This window comes from Sordaria macrospora, chromosome 6 (genome assembly GCF_033870435.1).
Source record: "Sordaria macrospora chromosome 6, complete sequence".
NCBI classification, from domain to species: Eukaryota; Fungi; Ascomycota; class Sordariomycetes; order Sordariales; family Sordariaceae; genus Sordaria; species Sordaria macrospora.
Window position 1 is genome coordinate 1,697,334 of NC_089376.1, and position 14,335 is coordinate 1,711,668.

At 50.4% G+C, this 14,335-nt stretch overlaps 5 protein-coding genes across 5 annotated transcripts; all 5 read right to left on the bottom strand.

Moving 5' to 3' along the window:
* Positions 1–382: 382 nt before the first annotated feature.
* SMAC4_13962 (uncharacterized protein) lies at positions 383–1,675 on the bottom strand (the record flags this gene model as incomplete). The annotated part of the gene is made up of 1 exon (XM_066091714.1): positions 383–1,675. The coding sequence occupies one exon, from the start codon at positions 1,673–1,675 to the stop codon at positions 383–385; it is 1,293 nt and encodes a 430-aa protein (XP_065947464.1).
* A 2,726-nt stretch (positions 1,676–4,401) lies between these two features.
* Positions 4,402–4,815, bottom strand: SMAC4_13963 (uncharacterized protein; the record flags this gene model as incomplete). Its single annotated transcript, XM_066091715.1, has 1 exon — positions 4,402–4,815. The coding sequence occupies one exon, from the start codon at positions 4,813–4,815 to the stop codon at positions 4,402–4,404; it is 414 nt and encodes a 137-aa protein (XP_065947465.1).
* Positions 4,816–5,994: 1,179 nt separating this feature from the next.
* Positions 5,995–7,073, bottom strand: SMAC4_09746 (uncharacterized protein). Its single transcript, XM_003342927.2, has 2 exons — positions 6,625–7,073; positions 5,995–6,552 (listed from the first exon to the last, which is right to left on the bottom strand). The coding sequence occupies exon 2, from the start codon at positions 6,502–6,504 to the stop codon at positions 6,082–6,084; it is 423 nt and encodes a 140-aa protein (XP_003342975.1). The 5' UTR covers positions 6,505–6,552; positions 6,625–7,073; the 3' UTR covers positions 5,995–6,081.
* A 1,588-nt stretch (positions 7,074–8,661) lies between these two features.
* Positions 8,662–9,201, bottom strand: SMAC4_09745 (uncharacterized protein; the record flags this gene model as incomplete). The annotated part of the gene is made up of 1 exon (XM_003342926.2): positions 8,662–9,201. The coding sequence occupies exon 1, from the start codon at positions 9,154–9,156 to the stop codon at positions 8,662–8,664; it is 495 nt and encodes a 164-aa protein (XP_003342974.1). The 5' UTR covers positions 9,157–9,201.
* A 1,229-nt stretch (positions 9,202–10,430) lies between these two features.
* Positions 10,431–12,881, bottom strand: SMAC4_13964 (uncharacterized protein; the record flags this gene model as incomplete). Its single annotated transcript, XM_066091716.1, has 1 exon — positions 10,431–12,881. The coding sequence occupies one exon, from the start codon at positions 12,879–12,881 to the stop codon at positions 10,431–10,433; it is 2,451 nt and encodes an 816-aa protein (XP_065947466.1).
* Between the last annotated feature and the right edge of the window lie 1,454 nt (positions 12,882–14,335).

A 14,335-nucleotide genomic window follows, 5' to 3' on the forward strand; every position in this document is an offset into this window, starting at 1 on the left:
TACGGGACCACGGGACGGGGTTGAAGACCAGTATATAAGAAGGCCTCCCGGCCTTCGTTATACCTGGTTCTTCAGCAAGCAATAGCTATCACAACCTACCAGTACCTTTTGGCTACTACTCCGTTACTGTGAACAGGGTGAACAACCACGAACGAATCAATGATGATGTATTGTGTAGAGTTCAGACTGTGTAAAAGTCTGGAGGTCTAAAACTAGGGCAAGGGAGGTCCCTGTGCGGTGGGGCCATGGCCAGAGGGAGCCATGGCTGGCCGCACGTGACACGGGACACCTCCAACACACCCCCGTAGACCGAAAGATTCTCTAATAGAGTCGAGATACTATTTACATGGTGTTTGTTTACATGATGGTGGTTCCCTTGTGTTCAAGTCCAGGGAACCTTCTGCTGGACAAGGCCAATCAACTTCACGAACTTTGCGTGCTTATCCGCCTTCAATGCCTTCGTCAATCCGTCTGCTGGCATATCCTCCCCGGCCAAATGGATCACGTTGATTGCCTTCATTTCCGCCTGCTGAATCAACCACTTGTATCGTATATCGATGTAGCGGTTACGAGCCGGCACGTTTACGTTGAGCACCCGGTTCCTGGCATTCTCGCTGTCTGTGTAAAGGATCTGGTTGGTGTTGACTCCAAGACCCAGGTCTTTCAACATGCTTCCAATCCATTCCAGCGACTTCGCTGTAGGGACCAAATTCACGAACTCTGCCTCTGTCGTACTGGTTGTGACAAGGCTCTGCTTCTTAGATTTCCAGTGGATGGGACCGCAGGTAAGGAACACGACGTGCCCAGCTGTACTCTTTCTGTCTGGAATGTTGTCTGCAAAAGAGGCATCTGCATATGCCCTGAATTGCAGATCAAGGCGGCCAGCAGTCGGTGAGAAGCGTCCTCCCAGAACAATACCCAAATCTGAATGGCCAGTCAGGTAGCGATAAAGGTGTTTCATCACGGTAAGGTGACGATCGGTTGGCTTCGCATTACCCTCGCACAATTTGCTGACGGTGAACGTGATGTCCGGTCGGGTACCAGTGGATAAGTAGTTTAACGAGCCTGTGCTCTTGATGTAGGCTTTCTGCTGACCAGAAACTTCCCCACCCCCGTGGATTTTGAAGTCCGGAGGCCAGGGTGTCTTTGTCGGGTGAAGGTCTTGTCCTTTGGCGAGGCCTTTCGTGAACTTGTCAATCATTGTCTTGGTGTATCGTTCTTGTGAGATAAAGACGGTACGCTCAGTTCGATTTCTGACGATGTCAAAGCCTAAAAAGGTCCTAACTGGGCCCAGATGTTTGAGTTTGAACTTCTTTTCCAGGGTTCCTTTGATGTGGGTGATGATCTTGAGGTTGGCTGCTGCCAAGAGGAAGTCATCAACGTAAAGAACCATAATCGCACCCAGGGTATTGTTCACCAGGAGGCACAAATCTGCACCTATGGGTGTGAAGCCTAGTGCTTTCAGGACTGGCAGTAAGGTCTCAAACCAAAAAAGGGGGCTGCGTTTTAGTCCATATAGGGCTCGAACCAGCTGGCATACCCATGTGTGGCGATCCTCTTTTTCAAGACCAGTCGGTTGTTCAACGTAATACTTCTTGCCATCCTCAGGAATGAGGGCATTCAAGAAGGCGGTGTTGAAGTCGTATTGTTCGCACTCGAAATCGTTGATGGCCATAATGCAAAGGAAAAGTCTCACACTGACCGAGTTAGCGACGGCGGCGTAGATATCCTGTAGGTCCCATTTATTGTGTTCAAAGTTGCCGCAGACTACCCATCTCGCTCGAGCCAAATACTCCTTCAAGTCGATATTGTACTTCTCATCATAAACCCATTTACCGGGTAAAACGTGCATTTCCGGGGTTCGCTTCACCAAATAGTAGACTCCTGCATCCTCCAGGGCCTTGACTTGCTTTTCCATCGCTGGCAACCAGTATGATCTGTAGTTGGCCAGTTTGACAGCTTGGTTGTAGTTCTTGGGGATGGTACGGTCTATTTTAGCGCAAGCAAGGTCATAAAGCACCTCCATGGCTGTCAGGCAGTATTCGGGGATGCGAGTCACACGACTAGCTTCCGCGATGCCATGGAAGAAGGTGGGGAGTTCCGGGGTGGGATCAACAACGTTGTTGTTACTGTCAATGGCTCGCTGAACGTCGTACTTGAAGCCGGGTGGCTTGGCCACTGAGCGGCGAGGTCTGCCTTCGCTTACCTCTGGAGGTACTGCCGGAGCGGGTTCCTCAGAGGGTTGGCTTCCTTGTGCCTGCTCTGGCTCAGCTGGTTCATTTGCCGTGGTCTCTGGGTGTTGAGATTGTTCCATTGAAAGCGGGTCTGGAGATTTGGACAGCGGCCTTTGAGCTCGCTGTCTTTGAGCTGGTGTGGGGGTATCGAGCTGGAGTCTGGCGATCTCGAGGGACAAGTCGGGTTGTTTAGTCTTGATGGGGACAACGGTCTGGGGAGCAGGGGCTTCTTGATCTTGAGGGGAAGGGGTGGAACGAGACGTGTCTGCGGCACCAGCGTGCTCATCAGGAGTAGTGTCTCCTTCATCTGCAGTCTCAAACCCATCAGATGATTCATAAAACGCTCCTGGTATGGGATCCTCCTCGGCCAGGTTGTCGAGGTCAACAAAGTCCTCCTCTTGCTCCATAGATCGCATCGGTTTGTTGGGGGAGTCGGGAAGGAGTTCTGGAGATCTCGTGGCTTCTGGAGTAAGGTAGTGAGTTGGCGGGAGCTCGAGGACCATGTCCTTCTTCTCTGTAGTGGGGTTGAACTTGTCAGTGATCTGTTTAGATGGGGTTGGGGAATCTACCGGCGCGTGGGTTCCAGTAACGTTGATCCAGTACTGGATTCCACTGTCAGTGACATCTTTGATCTCCTGTATGGTTTGATCACTAAAGACAACGGCATGTTGTAGAGCTTCCTCCTCTGGGGATCCTGGTTGATTTGTCTCGACGAATTTCACGGCACTGGCTCGAATAATCTGGCCAGTTTCAGGGTCCCAGATCCAGTAGATACGGCCATAGGCGTCATCGTATCCGATTAGACGACCAGGACGGCTTCGTTCCTCAAACTTATCGCCTTTAGTACGTTTCTGGGGTTTGATGTAATAGTACGCGGTGCAGAAGTAGGTGCGTAGGTGCTTGATCCATGGCTTTATCTCGTCCTTGGGGTAACCAGGAATGGCTCTGCAGAGTAGCTCATGTGGGCTTTTGCCTTCTGGATTTGCCTTTGAGGGCATCAGATTCATTACGGTAACAACGCTTTGAACAACGAAGGACCAGAGATGGGGTGGAATGTTGAGGTCGATCATAAGGGCTCTGGAGCGCTCCATGATGATTGCTCCAGCTCTTTCTGATTTACCGTTCATCCATGGGGTGTGAGCAGTCGTCTTGTAGATCTGAACGCCTTCCTCGTTGGCCCATTTGTGTAGTTGACTGTTCTGAAACTCCTTGGTTGGAAGCCCCCATTCTGGTCCGCCGTCAAGTCCAACGACTTTGACTTTAAGACCTGTCTGGAGCTCAATCCATTTCTTGAACTGCTTCAGTTTAGTAGATGCCTCGCCCTTGGTTGTACAGAAGTCAACCCAGTGATGACCAGAGGCTTCACAAATGAAGTGGACACAGTATCGTTGTCCCAGATGGTTCGGGTGGTTGTGCTGAATGACGTCTCCACGGATAAACTGCACTGGAGTGATCGTTGTAACAGTATGCGCATGCTTGGGTATAGTATCAGTAGCCTTTGCGCGCATACAACCATCACAAAAGTGATCATGGGTATTGCTGAGGGTAATGGCAGCCTCTTGGCACGCCTTCATGACCTGCTCTCTTCCTGCGTGCATCATCCTCTTGTGCATAGTTGAATAGTTGATAGAAGCGAGCATGACGTCCTTAGTCTCGATTCTAGACTGGTTGAAGTTGAAGGGTTGAATTACTGGAAGGACTACCAGTCCATTGATGTAATCACATCGAATAGTGCACTTCTGGTTCTGGAGATGAATCTGGTTGGTCTTCATGTCCCAGATCAAGCCGCTTTCAAGCAGTGCCTTGGTTGATAGTAAGTTGGCTGGCGTCGAAGGAGAGTAGATGACGTCTTTGATACGGACTCGAATGTTGACTTTCCTGTTGGTTGGCATTGTTAACTCGACTGTGCCAATATGGTATGATAGGGTAACCGTGCCATCACCAATGGTGTGCTTGGCTGGTTCTGGTAAAGGTTGAAGGTCTGTAAACCATCTAACATGGTTGAAGATATTGGAGCCACAACCAGAGTCGTAGACTACCAATTCTTTCATGGGGTTTGTTGCCTCAGGAGCCTGTTGGACTTCAGCGACATCACACGTTGAATGCTGTAATTGATACTTTGCAGTTGAGTTACTGGAATCAACGTGATTAGATCTCGCTATGGGCTCTAATGAAAATCCTTCTTGAAGTGAGCAAAGGTATGGCCTCCAAAGCCAAAGTTGCCAAAGAGCAGGGCAGAGCCGGTGGTTCCAGGGGTGGCTAAGCTAGTGTTGGTCGCTCCAATTGCCGCGGTAGTGCCCGTGTTAGTAAAGTTGGCCTTTTTCTCGATAGCCTCCTTCTTCTTGCTCCAGTTGGCGGGAGCCTTGTCGGGATCACACCACCAACAATCAGCTGTACGAGGGTTGCGATGATGACCGCAAGGGAAGTGTTTGAAGTCGTCACGCATGGACTGGCCGCAGTCCGAGCAGGTAACCTGCTTGTGGATCTTACGGTCCTTGTCGTTCTTGTTGATTGAATCCTTCTTATCGTTAGTGCTGGCAGTGGAGGTTGTCTTCTTGACTTGGACGGTAAGGTTAGTCATGCGAGCCTCTGTGTTGCCAAGGGTTGACAAATGAGAAAGGAGTTGAAGGGTAGTGAGCTTGTCTTTGGCCATCTCTGCCGCCCAGAACTTGGCATCGACAGTGTACTGGCGTTTGACCATGTTGTAGAGATTGAGGACTTCAACCTTCTCGTTGATTTTCAGACCACACTCAGCGACGCGCTTGCGCAGAAGATCATAGCGAACAAGGAAAGAGGCCATGGAATCGAAGTTGGCACGACGAAGGGAGGTGTACTCCTCGAGGATATCCGCGCGAGCCTCGTTGGTAACCTTGCCAACGGTCTTGCGAATAAGATCGTAGAGATACTTGGGGTCAGTGCTGTCTTGGTCCCAGCCATTGATACTGAGGGTAGTCGTAACCTTGTCATCCTTGAGGGTGGCTTGAATGATCTTCATAGCCTTGGCTCTGTCGGTACGCCAGATCTTGTGCTCATCGGGTTTCTTGACCTTGTCTGGCTCAGCGACGTCTTTGGTGACATACTCAAGAAGGTCGGCGCATGCAAGCTCACAACGCAAGGCGCGGTTCCAGTTGGCAACGTTGGATTCGCCCTTGAGGGGGATGAGGGAAGATATCTCGCCCATCGTGTAGTCGTTGTTAGTCATTGACAGAAGGAAAGGTAGAGGGGTGTTGGCCGGTGTACTTGACGGGCCGTGAATGGTTCTCAGGAAGTCGGTCGTCTTGGTTGACTCGACGACGATGACGAGACGTGGGGGGGAGTTCGATCGCAGTCGTGTAGCGATTGCTGAGATTGCTTGAATGAGGTCGGTCGCTTACGACGTCACTCGAGGGGTAGCCTGTCGGTCGCGATGCAACGTCGAGGTTGATTATCTGGGGGGTTGCCTTGTCGGTCGCGATGCAACGTCGAGGGCAATGCTGGGTTTCTGTCGGTCGCTAGCGACGTCGAGAAGGTGAAGGTATCGCTGATGCGATTAAGGATTGACGAAGATTGCGTCAAGAGGGCTCATAACCTGTGAACAGGGTGAACAACCACGAACGAATCAATGATGATGTATTGTGTAGAGTTCAGACTGTGTAAAAGTCTGGAGGTCTAAAACTAGGGCAAGGGAGGTCCCTGTGCGGTGGGGCCATGGCCAGAGGGAGCCATGGCTGGCCGCACGTGACACGGGACACCTCCAACAGTTACTCTATTGTTCTATCCCAGCGATAATACTCCTGTGCTTGTAACGGTTCGTCACAATGTTCTCTTTTTCTCGCGACCACTCGACATGATGTTCCTCGTCACCCTCTCAAGCCATGACCATACCAACAGTCAACAACGCCCAAACTCCCACCCCGAGCAACGTCGTCCTACCCATTTTTAAACCCATTGCCGCGTTATCCCTCACCTTCCCCCCACTGATGTAGCCCGTCGACAAGTTACCCTTAAGATCAACGCAGTGTCTCATATCGGCAATAACCGCTTCCTTGTTGTCGTGCACTTTTCCATCTTTGTCTTTGAGGATAGAATCCGGAATCAAGCACCAGAGGACGCACCCCTCAAAGTCCCCTTCGCCGCTAACGTGGACCTCGTTCGGGCTGCAGCATTCCGTCATCCCCACCAGAGATTCGTTCCAGTTGGGGATGGCCCAGTAGCTAAGGTCTTTGGGCTGACCCTCCCAGAATTGAGGGAGGGCGTCGCGGGAACAGTTGGTGCGGGGGGTGATGGACATTTTGACTTTGACTGCCGATGGTTACGATGGTTACGATGGTCGCAGAATCTTATTGTTTTCGTTCTGTTAGTTATTGAATTGGCTAAAATGACTTGGCAGCATGACTTAGATTCAACATACCGAAGATAGATGTCTGTCACTGCGGATTGGATTAATCAACAATGCAGGGCAGTCTTTTTATTGAAGTGGAGGAATCCCGTTGATTGCAGAGGTTTGATGAAGGAATAGGCGTTGTGGAAAAAGATGGGGTGAAAAGATGCGGGAGAGGCGTTGCAAGGCTTGTCCGGGGCAGTCGAACCCTATTAAAGAGCCAAGCACAATATTGGCAATTATTCTTGCTCAAATGCAGTGGGTGATCCGTAGGCTAACTCTAGGTAAAAATGCCGGTGAACAAAGAGGTCCTTCAAATTGGTCACTCGTGACCGGTGACTGGTTCTGACCCCATGGGGCTCTTTGAGTCCCTGCAGGTAGAACAGTGCATGTAACGCACAGCCCCATTATCTACACTAACCCAACCGCCCGGAGTAAAATCCAATCCCTGAAAGTCCGTGCATTTCTTCAAGCTGGTCAATTAAGATTTGACAGGGGATTGATATCGGGCGTGGTGCTCCGGGGTAGTAGAATGTGGAGTCAGAAGTAATGCAGTTGTCGTGACTAAGAGTTCGAAGTGTTGCATTTCAAAACATCTTGGCAGTAATGAAATGGTCCCCAAACCTAACAACTGCCCTGCTTCCTTAGCCCTCACATCAAGCCAACAAACTTTTTTTTTTTTTTTTTTTTTTTTTTTTTTTTTTTCGCATTGTGTTGTAGAGCACTAAGGACGGCAATCCATTACCGGTGCTAAACAACCTCAAGCCCCTAACTGAATGCTGGGAGTTAGGCTTCTCAAACAGCAAGTCCACTACCTCCGGAACAATATGACCAAACTCCAAAGGAAGTGCAAGTATACAAAGAACGGGCACAGCCGCCTCTTGCTATACCACTGGACATTTCGCCCGGGTCATATGAAACAAAAAATCATCAACGTTGTCCAGTGTTCCGCTGTAGGTATTCTTACAGCGAGCAGAAAGACGGAAGCCCCCTTTTCCTTCCCTTGGACCCTGCATAGCCAAGGTAGCATTGACACTGACAGACCAAACATAAAACTTTTTGTAATTTGGGGTGGTTGGATGGAGGAAGTTATGCACAACGAAGACAGAGCTGGTCTACTTGGCAATATCCATCTGGTGTGACGATAGACGGACCGACTAAGAAGCTGGGCTCGCTGGGGGGAGTGGACGGTTGGAGGCCCGACGAGTAAGTCGTCCGGCATTGGAGGACTCTTCGGCAGTGTATGTCTCTCCACAACTGTCAAAGTCCATTAGGCTCCCGTCGTAGGGTCATGATCTTTGTCTGGGGAAATAAGTGAGCAGATGTGTTGAGAAACAGGCGCTCCAATGATCACCCCGTATGGACCTACCTAAATATCTGGGGTTGTCGTTACACTGGACACTGTGCGTCTGGCAGGCCGGGGGGTGTTTTGGTGTGTGATGGGTGGATCCGGAAAGAAGGCGCCACAGCCGCACCCGACGTCTCATGCCCCGGCATCTTGGGAGTTCGGGAGGCGGCGGAAGTACCTGGCCGTTGGTGTGCAGGCTTACCCGTGCCACCCCCACGGCCCGTCTGTTTCCCCAAATCTTGCTGCACCAACTTGAACAGCAACAATAACAAGAACAACAACCACGAGCAACCCCAAATGCTCCGCTCCGCCAGTTCGCAGTGGTGTAAGAACTACTGCCCGCAAAGAAAGAGCGGACAGAGAGGCAAGGCATTAGGATAATTTAAGGTACTATAACGCAAACTTTTTCGTAAATTATTTAACCATTTTATATTGTTATGACGGCAAACCTATGCGGATACTACTCGCCGGTTAGGTGGATTCGCTTCGCCGGCCAGCCGACGCTCCTCGTCACTCTGTCTGTCTGTCACTTGCATTTGGGTCCGTTGGATCCACATACGACTTCCTACGCCCACCAACAACCGCGGCCGAGGTTTCGCCAAAGATGTACCACATCTTCTTGAAAGGATCCAGCGTTGGGGTTGTAGCTCCCATCTTGAGCCTAACTTTCTTCGGGGGGTCTTCCGATACAGTCTGGAAGAGTCAGTCGCAAAGGATAGCTAGGCTGTTTCTATGTTCTTATTACTTGGGGAGGCACCTCGGTTATACGGCCTCACCCGTAAGACCGGGAAGAGCGCCACAGCGGCCTTGAGACCATGCCGCGCGCCTTCGGCCTCCGCATCGAAAACTTCCGCTTGTTCTAGCTGACCGCATCCGCGGCCGAGTTCTGTCTGTCCTTGGAAGATTACGTAGCCAAAGCCTACGCACTCGCCCTCTGGTCTTTCTTCAGTGTCGGGGTCCTCCGCGTGCGCTGGGGGGCCCATCTGCTTAGCTATCATAGAGCCGTCGGTGTAAACGACAATCTCTGAGGGATCTCGTTGGAGAAGCCATTCTTTGAAATCTTTGGCAGCCCTGTCCTTAGACGTGGGCGCTGGATCTTTGTGAGTGTCTCCGTTATAGACGGGCGGCTGTAGAACCGGCCGCGGGAAAGGCAAGGCGAGCTGTGCAGCCGTCTGTAGAGTTGTAGGGCGGCGAGGCAGGCCGCGCAGCGTCATTCGGGGTTCCGAAAGACGCGGGACGAGCGGGTGGGCAGGATCTAAGGTGAGGAGGCGCACAGCGTGCTGCCGCCGGGCCGCTTCTAGGAGAAGGGGGACGGGAGGCAGGCTAGCTTCGCGGTAGAGAATGGCAAGGCGCGTCGTTCTCCACACCGGTAAGCTGGCGGGGATGGCAATGTTAACCGCAGTCTGGACTTTATGGACGAGGTCCGCCAGTCCATTGCTAACAAGCGGAAACACTTATAATCGGATCGCCCAGTGGGCGAGCCGCCAGTATATGACGGAACCTGTAGCACAAAGGAAAAGATAAAAGATCTGATCGGATCGTAACAAGGTGATTGCCGTGTAAGTCGCCGGAGAAGGTGTCTTCCGAATAAAAAAGAAAGGAGTGAGAAACCCAGATGTCACACGGACATTGCCCACAGTCCAAGGGTTAGGGTTGCAAGGCTCAGCAGAACCTCAATGAGCCTCGAGATGCCCGGTGACCCCAGAGCTACGATCCTCACCCCGGCCGGACTCTCGGCCACGGGTACTACTTACCCGAGCCCCTTCCGACACTACCGGGCTAGCGAGCCAACTAGGGAAGTGCTGAAACACTGTTGAAACATCATGAGACAATCCCCAGAAGTAACACAGCCAAAGCAAGCAAGAAGCACGGCGCCCAGACGAATGACAGCGCCAGAAGAAAGATGGAGAATAGATGAAGGCATAAAGATCCACATGTATGCAGACTGCTAGATAGAGGCTTTGAAGCCTCAGGCAACAAGGCTTGATACGTACCTCAAGTACGTACCGATTCCCTTTGGCATAAGAAGGCCTGGAAGCCCAACCTTCTCCTGGAGGTTGAGAAGATCAACAAGGCCTTCGAGACCAAAGTAGTTTATCAGCTGAATTGAACTACTGTTCCAAGCCCAGAATACTGCCCTTGTCACACCGGACCATCCAGACAAGGCAGCAGGATGCTTGTCGTCAGATCCATATCCCAAATTGTGAGATGCGGCGGGACATCAATGGATCCCAAACTGTAACCATAGTTTATGGGAATGATTCCAAACTACTAAGAACAAAACTATCCGATCGCAGGTTTAATGTACTCGAATGACTCACAACTATAAAAAGGACAAGAAGATCCAACTACCCAGATAATACTGCAATAAAGGTTGTCCACCATCGAGAATAGTATCTATAATTCGCAAGCAACACTCATTTGAACCTTTTTGCTATACCGAACAGCACCTGATACTCTTTACCTTAAGCTATCCTATTTAGGCAGATCAGACCTTGCCGTTTGTTACACTTGTAGATGGAAACCCTTGCCTTGCTCTCATCACCATGTTCATAAACTTCTCTTCATCATCAATGCTCATAATTCCGACCCATTCTGGCATATTAACGCATAATTTCTCATCTATAAAATACCAACTCCACTGCTTATCAAAGCTACCTCGCAAGAGAACTTTGAATAATGGCTCAGCAAACTGCCCATTAAGAAGGGTAGTGTAAAACTCCTTAGATCTTCTTAATAGAGCTTCTGCTAAGTCGCTTGCACTTTTGGATTCCAGTAACAACGCCAGAGCCGTAAGAGCGTCGTCGGATAAGCTGGACTGGGCTTGCAAGACACGTAAGGCAGCCTCTCTAACATCCTCGTTCTCGTCTCCTAGATGTGCTACTACAGCCGTAAGGAGCTCGTCGGATAAGCTGGACTGGTCTTTCAAGACACGTAAGGCAGCGTATCTAACATCCTCGTTCTCGTCTCCTAGACGTGCTATTACAGCCGTAAGGAGCTCATCGGATGAGGTGGACTGGGATTGCAAGACACGTAAGGCAGCGTCTCTCACATGCCAGTCCTCGTCTCCTAGACGTGCTTTTACAGCCGTAAGGAGCTCGTCGGATAAGCTGAACTGGGCTTGCAAGACACGTAAGGCAGCCTCTCTCACATGCCAGTCCCCGTCTCCTAGATGTGTCACTACAGCCGTAAGGAGCTCGTCGGATAAGCTGGACTGGGCTTGCAAGACACGTAAGGCAGCGTATCTAACATCCTCGTTCTCGTCTCCTAGACGTGCTATTACAGCCGTAAGGAGCTCGTCGGATAAGCTGGACTGGGCTTGCAAGACACGTAAGGCAGCCTCTCTCACATGCCAGTCCTCGTCTCCTAGACGTGCTATTACAGCCGTAAGGAGCTCGTCGGATAAGCTGGACTGGGCTTGCAAGACACGTAAGGCAGCCTCTCTCACATGCCAGTCCCCGTCTCCTAGATGTGTCACTACAGCCGTAAGGAGCTCGTCGGATAAGCTGGACTGGGCTTGCAAGACACGTAAGGCAGCCTCTCTCACATGCCAGTGCTCGTCTCCTAGATGTGCTACTAGAGCCGTAAGGAGCTCGTCGGATAAGCTGGACTGGGCTTCCAAGATACCTGAGGCAGCCTCTCTAACATGCCAGTCCTCGTCTCCTAGACGTGCTACTAAAGCCGTAAGGAGCTCGTCGGATAAGCTGGACTGGGCTTGCAATGCATGTAAGACATCATTTTTTCCAGTTGTAAATCCGCCGTCTCCTACCCAAGAAGAAACCAGAGTGATGATGCGTGGCGGGATCGTTGGTCGTGTTGCTACCAAATTCAAAATTCTGATCTTTCCATCGATCCCTACTTCCTGCATGGTGTTGAACAAAACTGACTCTGGAACTTCCACCTCGCTTGCTAGACGTGTTGTGCTTGTGAATTTGTATTCAAAGAGCAGCCACTCTTTTAGCTTGTCTTCCAGCGGCTTTCGCAGTGACATCTCCGTCGATATTTCGCTCAAACAATGCATAACCAGCCGTTGGTGCGTAGGACCTAACAAATCATGCGGTTGGTCCTCGATCGCTTGGAAGAACTTCTCTGCCTTGCCCTCGGCATCAAGCAAGCCGGCAACAAAGCGCCATAGGATGTCGTAACGGGCTGAGTATTTGTTCTTGCCAAGAAACTGGATAGCCTCGATGACAGTAGGATTTTCATTCTTCTGACCATTGAGTGCCAGGTATTCGAGGGGTTTGTTAGCCTCCCACTGCCGTACAAAATACCGAGCCGCAAAGTACTCTTGATAGGTCAGATGTAGAAAGTGAGAGGTTTTGTTGCTGAATTCCGCCGATGAATCTGATGTTCGGAGAAAGGAGAGGCACGGCACTGTCATAGTGGGTGAAATACCGTGGGCAAAGCGGTTGGATATTTGTCCGAGATGTGCTGATTCGAATTCAATTGTGTCATTCTGCAGTCCAGTAAAAGCAAGGCTTTCCAGAAACAAAATCTCCTTTAGAACGTGATTTTCAACTTCGGTCCGATCAGCCCGTTGGATGCGAGCTGCTGTTATTAGCTTGTCATCGTGTTTCTTTTCCAACCGCGGGATATCCTTCTTCCATAGACTTTGGTCAATGGCTCGGTAAACGTCCGTCATAGTGTCAAGCTTCGAGCTGTCATTGACGTTTTTGTTGTCCCAGGCAAAACAGAGCGCATCTAGCTGAACTGGGATCCGCATAAGGCCTTGGATAAAGCTACGACTTTCAAGAAACGACTGAGCGCAGTCAGCTGTTTGTCGGTCCTTGAAAGCCATTTTAATATAGTCCTTCACTTGTTTTGGGTAGAACCCAATCGTCTCCAATTCGAGATCCAGGCGAGTCGGAGGCTTGGCGTATGGCCGGGACGTGATGATGACATTCGGCCGATTTAGCAGGTTATTGAGGAAGGCGGACATATCGCCTTCGTTCAAGTCCTCCGATACCTCGTCTAAGCCATCAAGGAGAAACAGAGTCCTGCTCCTCTTCTCCGGTGCATCGAGCAATGTATTGTATAATGCTTGGGCAAGGTGCTCTCCGTGATTCGACATAGAGAAATATTCATGACTGAAGAGGTTGATGTAGTTGTAACCGGCCTGGCGTCGTCTTTCTTCCAGCTTTAGGTTCCGCAGAGGCACCCACAGTACACGGTCGAATAATTCAGTCCATTCGGGCCATTCGCCACGAATAAACGAATAGACGATCTTCTTACACAGAGTAGTCTTCCCTACTCCGGCGCGTCCTCGAATAAAGATTCTTCTTGGTTGCGTTTTGCGATCGTCAGGTCCTTTACGTTCCTTGAAGAGCGATGGTAAGTCGACTTGAATTGTCTCGTCTGGCGTTTCTACCTTTAGTCGAGCGGTGAGTGAAAACGGGGAAGATTGCGACACCGACTCTTTTTCTGATTTCTTTTTCGAACGATCTTTGTCTTCGCCGATCCGCTCTGTAATGGAAAGATTGATGTAACACTGATCCATCGGCAGTTTCGTGCCTGAGAGCCGCTCAATCTTGAGCCTATCCTCAGTATAGCACTTTTCACGTATCCAGGCATCGGCTTGCGCGAGGGGCGTTCCTTCACGGATCTTTCCAATAAACTCTTTAATTTTTCCAGCAACCTTCTTGTAATCTTCGCATCCAAGGCTGCCGAACTTGTTCATCAGAACATGGGGTCGACTGAGTGGTAGTGGCTTTCGAACAATGTCTAGTCTTGCTGAGGAGCTATCAACTAGCTGGCAAGCGTTAGTTATAGTACGGGAGACGGTGGTACTTTTGGATTCTTACCGGTTTTCCTTTGAAGAACAAACCCGGTAGCCAAGGGAATATTTTGCGCCACAAACTTGTCCTTCCAAGTTCATAAAAGTTGAATACTAGCCAGTTCGGATGCTGTAGACACAAATGTGTGAATTCGGATACGAGCGTTTCAAGATCAGAGGTTGACCCCTTCACACTGCCGAGTAGCTTGTTCACTTTTCGGTCGCGGATTAATGCCATTGCGGTCAGACCTGGATCTGCCCAGTGAGCTACCTCTTGGAACGAAGTCCCTCGGAATGGGGTAGCAAGGAAGATAATGCCATGTGTTGCTGTTGTGAGGCGGGAACAGTTCTCGCTCTCTTTATCATTGGCAGCGGTCATAAGAGCCCTCATTAAGATGATCCCCCCAAGACAAGAAGCGATAAAAAGGATCGGTCTGTCTCTTGTCTTGTTCTTTACCAAGAGTTCTCTGTTGATGCCATCAATTAGGAGCGCAACGATCTGGTCATGAAGTTTCGGGACTAATTCTGACGGTTGAAGTAGGTTGGCAGGCCAGTCCAATGTAAAGATACGTGCCTTTTCTACGTCGACCAGGAGAAAATCGGCGAGCCAATTGATGCTA